The sequence below is a fragment of the Podarcis liolepis genome, assembly GCF_965112155.1.
Source record: "Podarcis liolepis genome assembly, chromosome: 1".
Lineage (NCBI taxonomy): Eukaryota > Metazoa > Chordata > Lepidosauria > Squamata > Lacertidae > Podarcis > Podarcis liolepis.
Window position 1 is genome coordinate 21,575,911 of NC_139554.1, and position 13,848 is coordinate 21,589,758.

A 13,848-nucleotide genomic window follows, 5' to 3' on the forward strand; every position below is an offset into this window, starting at 1 on the left:
TTTTTAAAAAAAAAAAACACATTAAAAATACCACATGAAGAATGGAGATGGAAACATTTAGATAAAAAGTAACATTAAAAAACCCTCTACAACATTATCTAAAGAAATACCTGAGTAGATATACAGCCCTTTCAATATCATTGAGTTCTTCATCAACTGTCAATCTCTCTATTTCTTCTGGTGTCTGTCAAGTGTGAAACACAAATTAACATAATTAACATCTCAAGTCCATGCTTGAATCTGTTAAAAACTACTTCCACCCCAAGTTTACAGTACATAAATATACTTAATCATTGAGATCACTGTGACTTATTCCTGAGTGACTATGCCTAGGATGATGCTGTTAATTATGTTGTACAGCTCGAAACACAAATAAGTTAAATCAGAGTACATGAAATTAAAAAGATGCCAATGGAAAATGAATTCAAGTGCTCCTGCTTAATTGGTTATGAAGCTGTCTTGTATGAGTCAGACCATTGATCCATTTAGTTCAATATGATCTATACCAACTAGCATCTGCTTTCCAAGCTCTTAGGTAAGGGTCTTTCCTGACCCTGCTAACTAGAGACAGTAAGAACTGAAGCTAGGATTTTGTGCATGCAAAACATGTGGTCTATAGCTGTCCCCTTCCTCAGTTTCTGAATCAGAATGTCAGGCTGTAATTTTTAACTCACTTTCTCTGGAACAGTCTCCTGGAAGTCTATAAACAGTTCCAGGGTTTTGAGGCCTTTGGTTTTTAATACTCAGAATCTCTGATAACATTTCAAAAATTAGGTAGTGCACTTTTTTAAAATCAGGAATAGTCCCCCCCCCACACACCTCATTTATTAAACTACATCCTGAAAGAAAGGAATGGGAAAAGATCCCAAATTATATAATCACAAAACCTAATTCAAGTTAAAGCAGTTTATATCTAGTATTTCTTCCCCCACCTCACACTTAAAACCCCATTTCTGAAATAATTCTACTGTCAGATGACATGATTTAATGCCCTTATCTGTGCAAACTATCTCTTCATTGTAAAACAAGCTGAGCCTGCATATAGCAGATAGTAGCACCATTTGTTTAATAGATTCCAATCTGAAATAACTGCAGTTTGATTAGAAAGTACAGTTTTAAATATATATATATAGAGAGAGAGAGAGAGAGAGGTATACCTTTAGACTCCTGCGTACTGGCCTTTCAATAATAGTAAGTTCCTGCAGATCTTCTATATAACCAAACAGATTGTTCTGGCTAAAATCCATTTTGTAGGAGAAGATGATTATCGGATGCATGTACTAGGTTGGAGCTCCAGTCTTTGACAAAACCAGGGTTGTGTGCAAGCTTCACATTGCACTGAGGCCAGAGAGAGGGAGAGAGGTTTGGAGAGAGAGAGGAGAGCAAGCAGGCAACAAACACCCTCTTCTCGTCTTAAAAGGATGCACTGGTGGAGGTGGGCGAGTAGAGGCTGCTCTGCTGCTGCTGCTCTTGCTGCTTCCTCCTCCTCCTCCTCTTCGTAGGACGCTACTGAGCCCCCACCGCCCAGGAGGAGCCTCAGCAAACACAATGCGGCACCAGCACAGCCCGCCGCCGTTGCTGCTCCAAGAGCATCACTCGCCACTCAGCCCAGGCTCCGGCAAGGAAACTTTCACTCCTGCTGCTTCACTTTCGCCTCAGTCCCTCCAGCGTTTCCAGGGAGAAGGAGACACCAACATCTCCCTTCCTCCACCTTCTCCACCACACATACGCATATACGCACGCCCTCCTTTCACTTCGCTCCTGCTTGCTTTTCTCTCTTCTCTTTTTTTTGGTGGGGGCGCTAAGGGTGGAAATGCAAGGCGTGGGGGTGGGGGATGGAGGCGGATCTGAGGCTGCAACTTTTCTCTTCTTTGGCCCAGGAAAGGAGGCAGATCTTGGGACCCCCTGCTCCAGGACAGATGGGGGCAGATGCCCACCTGAAAGCTAACACTGAAGAGGGTTTTGCAGTGGGGGGGGGGGGGATGGAGGAGAAATCGACACAACTTCTTCCCCGAACGAGTGCAAAGGGATTATCGGTTTGTATTTTTAATGTGAATTTAGGGGGCGTGCGGATTAGAGGGACCTGCACCCCCGCAAGAAGAAGGGTTGGTTAGGGAGGGCAGGCACCGTTTCCTAGATGCTCCAAGAACAGGGGAGAAGATTTCCCGGGGGGGAACGGGGTGGTTTGGGTGGCAGAACGGGGAGGTGGGCGAATGACAAGATCTATAGCCCTTTTTTTGTAGGGCGGGAAAGATGGAATTTTTTATGGGGGGGGGCGCTTACGGAGGGAAACGCAGCGACTCTATCATATATATAAGCCCGAGAGTGCGGTGCGTTCCCACCCCCGCCAAAGGAGCGGCTCTCCTGCCTTCCCGCCGCCCCCGAAGCGCAGCGATTCCCCCGCCCCTCTCCTGGTGACGGGCCAGGATGGGGCTCCGCGAGCGGAGAGAGACAAGAGAGCGCCAAGCCGGAAAGGCCGGATGCCAACCCCGGGAGATGCTGGGCCACTCAGGGCCCTTCCGAGGGACGCGGCTTCATGGGCCCAGGCGGGCTGCCTGCTTTCCCTCGCCCTGCAGCTCCTAGAGGCGCCGCGCTCCCTCCCCCGCGACTCGAGGAGCCCGAGGGGCGAGGGAGCCGGAGCCGCCTTCGCCTCCGCGGGCAGTGTGGCAGCGCCGAGCCCGTCGCCAGGGCAACGAAGCCGCTACAGAGGCCCCGGAGGGGCAAAAAGGGCCGACCCGAGCGCGCCAATATCGCAACGCGCCCGGGAAGACGGTCCAGGCACATCATATATATAGTATTATATTATGTATGACGGGGCAAGGCTCCGTTTCGGCTTAATTTGTTGTTTCCCACCCCTCTCCCTGAGGTAAATTTGACATTCCCGTTTGCCACACGGGCCCGCCTCATGAGAAACTAGCCGCCGTCGCCACCTGCTACGCGCACCGTCAATCCCTTTGCCCCGCTTCAGGTGGTGAAAGACAAAACGGCTTTTTTAATCCACGGCTGCTGGCCGTTGGTTGGCTGCGCTCTTCACCCTCGGGAGGGGTGGTGGTCACGTGCTCCGGGACCAAGGGCCGGCCCACCCATAAGGCAAGGTGAGGTGATGGCCTCAGGGGGGCGAGGATCAGCAGGGGCAGCAGACCTGGCCCCCTAGGAGCGCATCACCAGCTGACACAGCGACAGCAGTGCACTCTGTGAAACCAAATCTGCCCCCTTATCAGCAACACACACACACCGCCACGCCACCTGTACAACAGGCCTCACAGTGGTTTGCCTCAGGTGCCAAAATGTATTGGCCCTGCTTCCCATTGGGATGTCTGGTTGGATGCTTTGAGAACAGGAGGCTAGACCCGATCTTCTTCTTTATTGAATTCATATACCACCCTATACCCAGAGGTCTCAGGGCAGTTCACAGAACAAAATATGTAATCAAAATATAGGCCACTGGCCTGATCCAGCAGGGCCTCCTTATGCTCTTGGGCCTCCCATGCCAAAATAAAAAAAAATCCCAGCAAGGCAGAATAGAGTGGTATTATTACTTCCCTCAATCTGGACACTATACTTCTGATGATGCAGCCTAGAATAGTATTAGCTCTTTTCTTCCCCCTCTTTTTTTTTTTTTTTTTTTTTGCTGCTGCGGCATCACACTGTTGGCTTATGTTAAGCTTGTGGTCCACCAAGACCCCTAGATCCTTTTCACATGTATTGCTAGCAAGCCAGGTGTCCCCCATCTTATATTTGTTCAGGTGGTTATTTGTGTCTAAGTTTAGAAACTTACATTTGTCCCTATTGAAATTCATCTTTAGTTTTTTGCATCAACTCAGGCCCATTGGCCACTGTAATGAGACAGGCCACCTTATGGGCACATACATCCAGGTGGGAGCTTCATTTGCAGGCTGATCTTTGGTCACTGACAACAGTTAGGGTTGCCATGTTTCAAAAGATAGAAGATTGTGGAGCTTTTTTGCAGAATCTCAAAAAAAGAAGTTTTTGAGCTATTTTTAAAGCCGAATCCCAGCTATATCTGGGAAATTATGGACTAAAAAAAAAAAAGGCAAGTCGGCATTGTCTTGTGGATGCTGTAAAAAGCTTGCATGCATGAGAAGTACCCTTCCACAATAAACACCTACCGTATCTGGAAGCACACTGAGAGTTGCTTTGGTTCATGGTAGAGAAATAGTTAAATGTGGTAGTGTTTCCTCACTTCTGCATCCCCAGGCAGGATAGAACAAGCCCTAGATGTCTCTGCAACTTGCCCATACTGCTGTGGGGACATAAGCAATTTCTTATTCCACTGCTTATACTTCAGAAGTCACTTTTAAGAATCAGGCGACTCTGAATATGCAAAGAGACAGGAGGGACAACCCCTTTGGAATGTTCTACCCAAGGCAAACCTTTCATGCTGTTTCATGTTAAGGTTGGGCCTGGGGGTGGTTGCTTCTTAATTAGGCATGTCAAAATTCATTTTCAATAATAAGATGTAATGGAAGACTGAATACACTTTTTACTGGCACTTTATATATTTATTGGTGAGCCCGCCAATTTAATTAGACAATTAACTGTTACTTTTAACCAATAAATGTCAATTAATCTGTTAGCATAGAGCACTGGAGAATCAGAACTACCGGTTAGATACACAGATTTTCATCGTACAGATCCTACAAAGGGCAGGGTGAACTGACATTCCCTGGGGAAAATTCTGCCAAGAGTTGCTAGGAATAAATATGGAGAACCAATTTCCTCAATTTTGTGTTCTCAGTGGGCTGGGGGACCTCAGGCCCTGGGGCTGGATGTGGCCTTACAGGTCACACTGTCTGGCAAGTACAGAGTCTCCCAAGTTCATGCACCCTCCCCAGCCCTGCAGTCTCGGGTTGTTTTTTGTTTGTTTTGCCGGGCTGGAAGTTTTCCTCTTCCATGGAGAGATGTGTGAGGAGGGTACAGAACCCGCTGAGTTGTGTGTGACTGGAATGTTGCCATCAGCTCAAAGGCAAGAATTGCATTTGTTGTTGCTCTACACAGCACAGGTTTGTGCACATGTACCATACCCCATGGCAGCAGGGCCCCCGGACTCTTAGCTTTCGTTTTAAAAAGTAAGGAATAATAATCTGAGATGTATTTAATATTGAAAAGAAACAGGTTTATACCACAGATAGGGTAAAATGATTAAAATGACATACACCCTGAATAAGCAGACATTGAAGAGTTTGGATTTGATATCCCGCCTTTCACTCCCTTTAAGGAGTCTCAAAGCGGCTAACATTCTCCTTTCCTTTCCTCCCTTCCTCCCCCACAACAAACACTCTGTGAGGTGAGTGGGGCTGAGAGACTTCAAAGAAGCGTGACTAGCCCAAGGTCACCCAGCAGCTGCATGTGGAGGAGCGGAAACTCAAACCCGGTTCCCCAGATTACAAGACTACCGCTCTTAACCACTACACCAAACTGGCTCTCCATGGACGTTACTCTCCATGAACATAGATAACGGTGTGATTCTGCCCTGACGTCTTCATGGCTCGCATCCTATTTGTCTGGCATTTTCTATTTGAGTTTTGACCTCATTCCATTTAAATACAGCATGTGCCAAACAGGGCTGCATTTCTACTGCACTCCGCTGAGTTGCATGCACATCTATCCCACCTCCATAGCCCTGCCATGCTGTTTTGTGGAATCTTTCATATTCTTTTATGTATAAATTCCTTGAAAGCTCTCTAGAGCATTACATCACAGGCACACCAACAGAGTTTTGAAAGCATCTCAGGAAAAGGCAGAAACAAAGAGGAACAAACAGGGACAGTTCTTTATCAGGGACAGGTAGCAGAAAACAGGCACATTTGGTCATGGATAGCAAGCGTATGGCACCGGAGATGAGCATTTGGGAACAGCAGGCGAGCAAGGTTTGAAACGAAGGAGGGGCACGCTTTCACTCACAGTATGGAAAGGCCTGAGTGCTATTGTACAAACGGAACAGCATTGATTACAGGAGATACCTCCATTTATACAGATGGATTTAGGGTTGCACCCCAAGGCTACAAGCCCCAAATTACTCTGCTGTTGCTGAAAGCCGTACTGAAAAATGATTTCAGTAGACGGTTCTTGTGCTCAAAATGCTTTGCTGCTAGTGCATTGCCTCTCTAGACTCCTGTAACTCTTCCTTTCCCTCCATGTTATGCTGGATAACTCACTACACTAACAGGAAATGGTAGACCGACCAACCCCACAAGGCTTGGGGCGGGGGGAAATCAAATTATGTGAAATATTATTTGACTTCATGCACATTCTAATTATACTTTTTATACTAAGCAGACACTAAGATGCAAGAGAACAACCAGTAATGTTTCTGCAAACGAAAATAATGAAACTATGAAGCAGTAGTTTCTTAGCAACAAACTGGAAGCTGTGTTAAGTAATGTTCTTATTTTTATCAGGGCTTGTGTGTATTGGCAGTTTGGCATCTCTATTCTAGGAATTTTTATACGTGCAGATATTTCACTTCCCCCACCCTCTCTCTTGCCATATATATGAGGAGGTTATGATGACAACAGTGATTACTACCTTTTATCCAGATAGGTGCACTGTGCATTTAGCAACTGCCCAATATGTAGTAATTCAGCTAGGACAATTTTTTCTGTAGATTGAAAAACAGTAATGAGGTCTAGTCTGTTGAAGTTCTGGCAGTTGTGCAGCTTTTAAAGGCACAAATGTTTTGCCAAGAAAAGGAGAAAGAAACCAACACTTAAAATGACAGCATATTTATTTATTTTTTAAATGATATTTATTACTTTTTCAACATTTCCAATACAACACTACAAACAAAAAAGAAAAGAGAAAAAACAATACAAATACAATACAAAAACGCTACATGGACTAACAAAACAAAGCAAAAACAAACAAAAACAATTTTAAAACACCTCAAACATTTTCAATATCTTATATTTCATTCACTTATTTCCAGCGACCTCCTCACACCTCCCTTCTATTAATTGTTTCAGCAATTCCTTTCCATCTTACTCTGTTTGCCGTATCAAAGTAGATTCCTGTGTCAGTTTCTGGGTGGTTTCTGAATTGGTATTCACCTTTTGTCCCAAGTTATTTAAACTTTCTACGATTAAGTCAATTTCAATATTTGCAGCATCCATTTTCACATTTATCACGTCTGTTTTCTTGTGAAGTTGTTCCAGCGAATCGTTTATTTTCAATAATGCAGCCACTAAGGCCTCTTCTGTCGACATTCCGTCTGTTTTTTCCTTTCCATTTGCCATAACACTTAAGAGATTCAAGGTCAATTCCAAAGTCTCACACTTTTTTATCTTGCAGCTAGAAATTCCCCTAGCCCAGCTCCTGCAAAGTAACCAATTTCAAAAGCTTCCACTAGGGGAAAACAGTTTCTATTTGTATCGGTCAGTATGTCCTCTTTTAAACACAGTTTCAATAATCCAAAGTTAGTTTCAATTTTCAGTTACTTTCCTCCTTTTTTTGAAAACAACCGGAGACAGTAGAAACAATGTATTCTCTTGTTTAGCTGCCTGTCAATGAACGTTCTAAATGCTGTCATTGGACGTTCCAAAAAACATCAATCCTGCTAGCAGCCCGTTTCCAGGGTCAGAGCAGCGGTATTTTAACTCTCTTAACTCTCTCCTACAGGCATATTCAGTCCACCACTTCCCCCCCCCTCTCCTGTCTCCAAAAAAGGGGGGGGGTTAGTTCTTTACCGATGGAAATTTAGTCTTTTACAAAAGGCTTTCCAAGACTTTAGCTTGCAGCCTCCTTGCTTCAGTTTATCTACAAAAGGGGGAGGCAGACTTCCTGTATTGAACCTCCCCGTTTCGATGCCAGATTAAACGTTTAAAAATCCAATTCTTCCCAATTCAGCTCTACTCACGGGTAATTACTTTAGAGTCAAATTGTCCACAGGAAAAAGTCAGTGCTCTCCGACAACAGCTATGCGGCTTCGCTCCGTGGAAGAAGCAGACGATTCAAAGCACCGCGCCACTCACCCCACATCGCTCCGGATCCCCGAAACCGGGTTTCCCCGCGAGTAGGGGAGGCGCAAAAGGTGCCCGCCGAATCCCACGTTCACAGGCTTCTCCCGCCTGTGATTTTTACGGGTCTCCGCCTTCGCCATGGCGGTACAGACCCAAATTCCCATGAAGCAAATGCCTCCCGATCAGAGGAATTCCGCCATTGCCGGAGGCACCAACCCAGAAGTCTAAAATGACAACATATTTAAAGTAGGAATTTCACCTAGTGAAAACAGTTCATTTTACTAATGTAGGAAAAGCCTCAAAAGTACCATCTCTTTTTTTCTTTACCAAAAACACATGGGCTCTACTGAATGGTTTGCTCACAGTATCTGTATGTGTTTTGGCTACAGAGATCTTCATATCCCAAGAGCAAGCAGGACTCCAGTCTTTTGAAGAAAGGCTACACCACATTCAGAAGACAATGTAGCCTTTTTCAGTTGTCACAGTTTGTGCAAGAGAGAGCAAGGCTCTCTTGACACCCACATCCCCATTGGCTCTACGAGTCCTAATTTGGGAGAAAAGTGGCATAAACATAAGATGACCCTCCTGGATCAGGCCATGTAGACCTCCTATGGGAAACCTGCAAACAAGCTGGAAATGAGTGCAGCAGCACTCTGACCAGCTGCAGTTCCCAGCAATGTGTAATTCCCCTACAATCCAAGTGTTTTGTGGGTGCATGTCTATAGAGGGAAGTCTGCTCTACATGCATCAACTTCCTCTGGATGCAGAACTCTATCTATGCTTCACTCTGCCCTTCATACCATGGGCATCCATGGGGTAGGGGGAGTCCTCACCAATCTCACCCACCTCTGGATGAACGATAATTTCTGGATCCCTTGCTTTCTTTTTTTAAAAAAAGTCTAGCAGTTCTAGAACCTAAGATATAAGACAAATTTGTACATGCACTATTCTTTCCATTCTTTTTATATAGTGAAAACTGGTTTGTCTGTCCCCTTCAGTGTTTTACTTGGTCAGCCTTCTACAGAAAAACTCCTACAGACTCCCATGCTTCACACAATTGTTAATCACATAAGGGGACAGGAACTAGGACTGAACAGACTACTATTCCCTATCACTACTACTCTTCTTCAGAAGAAGCTATGCCAATATTATAAGAACTTAGCACCAGGTAGGGCCAACACATTTAACCAACTGCACCTGATGGGTGGAAGTTTATATGCATCGATCTGGAAGTTTGCGAATCACCTGGGAAACTCTTCTGCACAGCCCAGATGGAGCAGATAAGGATACCAGATACCACCATTGATAATATCAAAAGCTGCTGAAAAGTCAAGGAAAATGAACAGGGACACATTTTCCCTGTTTCTATCCTGACAGAGGTCATCATACAGAGCAATCAATGCCATCTTTAAATATTTTAAGGGCTGTCACATGGAAGAGGGAACATGATTGTTTTCTCCTGCTCTGAAGGGTAGGACTCAAGGCAACGGCTTCAAGTTGTGAGAAAGGAGATTCCAACTAAACATTTGAAAAACTTTCTGAAAGGAAGAGCTGTTTGGCAGTGGAACAGACTCCCATGAGAGGTGCCGGACTCTCCTTCCTTGGAGGTTTTTAAGCAGAGATTGGATGGCCATCTGTCATGGATGCTTCAGCTGAGATTCCTGCATTGCATAGAGTTGGACTAGACGACCCTTGTGTCCCTTCCAGCTCTAAGATTCTATGAATGCAGTTAGTTCCTGTACCATTGTTGTTGTCGTTTAGTCGTGTCCGACTCTTCGTGACCCCATGGACCTGAGCACGCCAGGCACTTCTGTCTTCCACTGCCTCCCGCAGTTTGGTCAAACTCATGCTGGTAGCTTCGAGAACACTGTCCAGCCATCTCATCTTCTGTCATCCCCTTCTCCTTGTGCCCTCCATCTTACCCAACATCAGGGTCTTTTCCAGGGAGTCTTCTCTTCTCATGAGGTGGCCAAAGTATTGGAGCCTCAGCTTCAGGATCTGTCCTTCCAGTGAGCATTCAGGGCTGATTTCCTTAAGAATGGATAGGTTTGATCTTCTTGCAGTCCATGGGACTCTCAAGAGTCTCCTCCAGCACCATAATTCAAAAGCATCAATTCTTCGGCGATCAGCTTTCTTTATGGTCCAGCTCTCACTTCCATACATCACTACTGGGAAAACCATAGCTTTTACTATACGGACCTTTGTTGGCAAGGTGATGTCTCTGCTTTTTAAGATGCTGTCTAGGTTTGTCATTGCTTTTCTCCCAAGAAGCAGGCGTCTTTTAGTTTCGTGGCTGCTGTCACCATCTGCAATGATCATGGAGCCCAAGAAAGTAAAATCTCTCACTGCCTCCATTTCTTCCCCTTCTATTTGCCAGGAGATGATGGGACCAGTGGCCGTGATCTTCGTTTTTTTGATGTTGAGCTTCAGACCATATTTTGCGCTCTCCTCTTTCACCCTCAATAAAAGGTTCTTTAATTCCTCCTCACTTTCTGCCATCAAGGTTGTGTCATCTGCATATCTGAGGTTGTTGATATTTCTTCCAGCAATCTTAATTCCGGCTAGGGATTCATCCAGCCCAGCGTTTCGCATGATGAATTCTGTACCATATCCAGGTCTAAACCCCAACTGTAATGGATTTAGAAAATCAGTTTCCTCCAAGAACGCTTAGATCTGGTTCATGACTCAAGAACCTGGATACTGGTTGTTTAGTTGATATTGAGTCGGAGACAATCATGAACACATTTTGATAACTTGAAAGCAGGCATTATGGCTCAGACAGAAGTTATAATAGTATGGCACTTAAATTATGGACTATTGTGAATTTTGTTTGCCTCACTGAAGCCCTTAAGGCTTTATAAACGCTTTTCAAAAGTGCCTCATTTTTATTCAACATTTGCTCTCTAAATTTCAACCGTGTCTTCTAAGCTGAAATCAAGGAGGCTTACAAAACACAATGAATATTTAAGAAACACAAACATAATCATTAGGTGGCACAAGATCACATTGCATAAAACAGCTCAATAAATAAATAAATAAATAAATAAAAATGTGAGCCAGTCTCTCAAAAGAAAATGTCTCCTTGAGGTTCAAAATCAATTGACACAAGCAAGTTCTATGGAAGGGATTTCCTCAAAAGGTGATTGTAATAGCATTGAAAAATTATAAGTGGAAACCGTTTTCCAGTTAAGTTGCAAAGAAGAGGCTTGACAAAAAAATTGTTTAATTCATTAAGGCCCTGAATTCTTTTTATGTAACAATGTTTGTGCAGCTGGTAGGGAAGACTAGGAACTTCAAGTGTTACAACTTTCAAATTCTTTAAAGTGTATTGTACTTTAAAGAACTGGCATGATATGTAATTCTGTCAATGTGAAGGTGTAATGCTTCAAGGAGGAAGGAGTCAAATGTGAAATTGCTGATCTTCTAACGGAAACACGTAACTTGTCCCTCAGATCAGTCTCCATTTCTGAAGAATTGGAAAGCCAATGTAACGCCAATATTGCAAAAAGGATGCGGGGGGATCCTGGAGATTATAGGCTGGTTAGCTTAACATTTTTCCTGCGAAAACTGGTGGAATTTATTGTTTTGTTTTTTAAAAGTTGACAAGCATATAATGAACCTTGCTGAAGGAAAGCCAGCATGGCTTCTGAAGGACAAGCCCTATTTCACATTGCTATTAGCGTTATTTGGAAGTGTCAGTAAGCATGTTGTAGATCAAAGTCTTTTTTATGTTGAGTTTAATTCTGCATTTTTTCATTTTTACTGGACTTGCGTCATCCACTTTGAGGAGCTGCCAGGCAAGGTGCCAGTTTGCAAAACAAACAAATAATAAATTGGGGTCATCAGTTCTTTGTTATGATAGATTTTAATAGGGCTCCCAATTTTCCAATGGGCTTCTGCAGCTGTGCCTGTAACATAGGGCAACTTATGTGTTGCCAAAAAGAGGGCGGAGGGGAATGCATCACACAAAAAAGCGGCCAAAAAAATTAACGTAAACCTTGCATAGTCTAATTTATATTTATAGATGCACATTTATAAATAATTACTATAATAATTACTAGAAACACATCTCACCATAACTGAGAAGATAGTGGCTTGTGTGCCTGCTCAGTCTCCTATCCGGATGGTAATTGCTGATGGGCATCTTCAAATCCCCTGCTCCTCTTTCTCTAGTTTTGTTATTTTTAAACTGGACTAGGACCAGAGAGCCCTTCATAGGACCTTCTTGACCTCCCTTGAAATAGAGGGCTGTAAAGTTGGACACATGGCTACCCTACTGTAACAGCAGCTTGATCTGTAGCTATTAGCAGATGATAAAATCTTTCTCCTGCTCTGAAAAGCATAATCCCTGCATATCAAGTCTCTGTTAAAAGCACAGTTGCAGAAGCCACCTGAACAGTCCTCCTCAAAGCCTAAAGAGTTGGCAGAGTGGTTCAATCTCCTTATGCCTGTGCCTCTGAGGTAATGTATAGTAATGATTTCCTAGGACAGAAAATGGTTTCAAGGTGCTGCTTTTCAGCCTCTCTTTACTAATACGGATGCATCAAGGAATAATTTTCAAGCACCCCAATGACTGAGAAGCAACTGGAGATAGTCTTAGAGAGATGAAATCATACTAATTATTGCAATAATTGCATTTCACTGTCTGGCCCCATCCTTTCCCTTCCAGAAATCTCCTGTTTGCTGTCTCTGCCTATGTGTCATAGTATAAGAGAAGCTGTTCCGGCCATCTGTCTGTCTTCATGCTTAACTCAAAAACTCTCCATTGTTTCTGGTGTATAATTTAAGCCGTAGATATTTTTTTTGCCAAGATCAACCTGCAAAATGCTCTCGATCACACAGGGGAAAATAACATGCTGTGTCTTCTGGCAGTGCACTTTAGCTACTTGGAACTCCACCCCCCCCCCTCCGTTCATCATGTTACTCTCCACATGCCCCTTCTCTCAGTGAAAAACACCGGAGGTGCGGGGAGGGCAAGAGAAGGAGAACAATAGGAAAAGTAAGAGAAAATAACATGGTTCTTTCTTAGGTGAAGCTTGAAGTGACATTCAAATCCATACAGCCATTGTATTAAGAACATTAACAGCCTTGCTGGGTCAGAACAGCAGACACTTAAAGGGAAATGATATAAGTGCACAGCACTCCAGAGGAGTTCTGCACTCCCTGTTCCTTAATTCTATCAGTGTGGTGAGGACTATTTTAAGGTTACTGGATGCAGCGGAAGATGGGGCTGCTCCCATAACAGCTGGGCAGAAAAGAGAATTCCAGGAAATGCATCTTCACATTCACAGCTGTCCAAGGCTACTGATGGGGGAGACTGCTGTTGCATTCATGTCCTGCTTGGGGGAGTCCCAAAAACATCTGGCTTGCCACTGTGAGAGCAGGATGCTGGACTAGAAGGGCCTTTGGCAGCCGCTTGACTCAGTAGAACTATGATTGCAGGTAAGAACTGCTGCTCCATCAGCCCGTCACGTCCGTCCAACATGTCAGGAGGCTAGCAGGCCAGCCACACCGCAACCATGAGAAGGGTGACTTGTGTATACAATGGACGCTTGGGTTGCAAATGTGATCCGTGCGGGAGGCATGTTCGCATAGTGTTTGCAACCCGTGACCCGCATGGGTCGCAATTTAGCACTTCTGCGCAAGCGCCAAAACCCAGAAGTAATCATTCTGGTACTTCTGGGTTTGGCACAGTGCGCACCCCGAGAAGCGTCTGTAATCTGAGGTATGACTCTACTGACATAGACACTCACAGCTCTTCTGTGTAAGGATGGTATCCTGAGTCAGAGTCCTTTTTCAGATGGAGAAATGTGATGTGCATTGGTACATGCACAGGGCTCCTGCACATGGTCACCCAATGTATGGTTGT

At 44.4% G+C, this 13,848-nt stretch overlaps 1 protein-coding gene across 2 annotated transcripts in view; it reads right to left on the reverse strand.

The window, feature by feature from the left end:
* Positions 1-3,495, reverse strand: part of PPP4R4 (protein phosphatase 4 regulatory subunit 4) — an 83,413-nt gene extending 79,918 nt beyond the window's left edge. For both annotated transcript variants that reach the window (XM_083501703.1, XM_083501702.1), the window contains exons 1-2: positions 1,158-3,495; positions 111-184 (exon numbers count right to left, since the gene is read on the reverse strand). In XM_083501703.1, the coding sequence (XP_083357829.1) occupies positions 111-184; positions 1,158-1,277 (194 nt within the window). In that variant the 5' untranslated portion in view covers positions 1,278-3,495. The remainder of the gene's footprint in view (positions 1-110; positions 185-1,157) is intronic.
* Between the last annotated feature and the right edge of the window lie 10,353 nt (positions 3,496-13,848).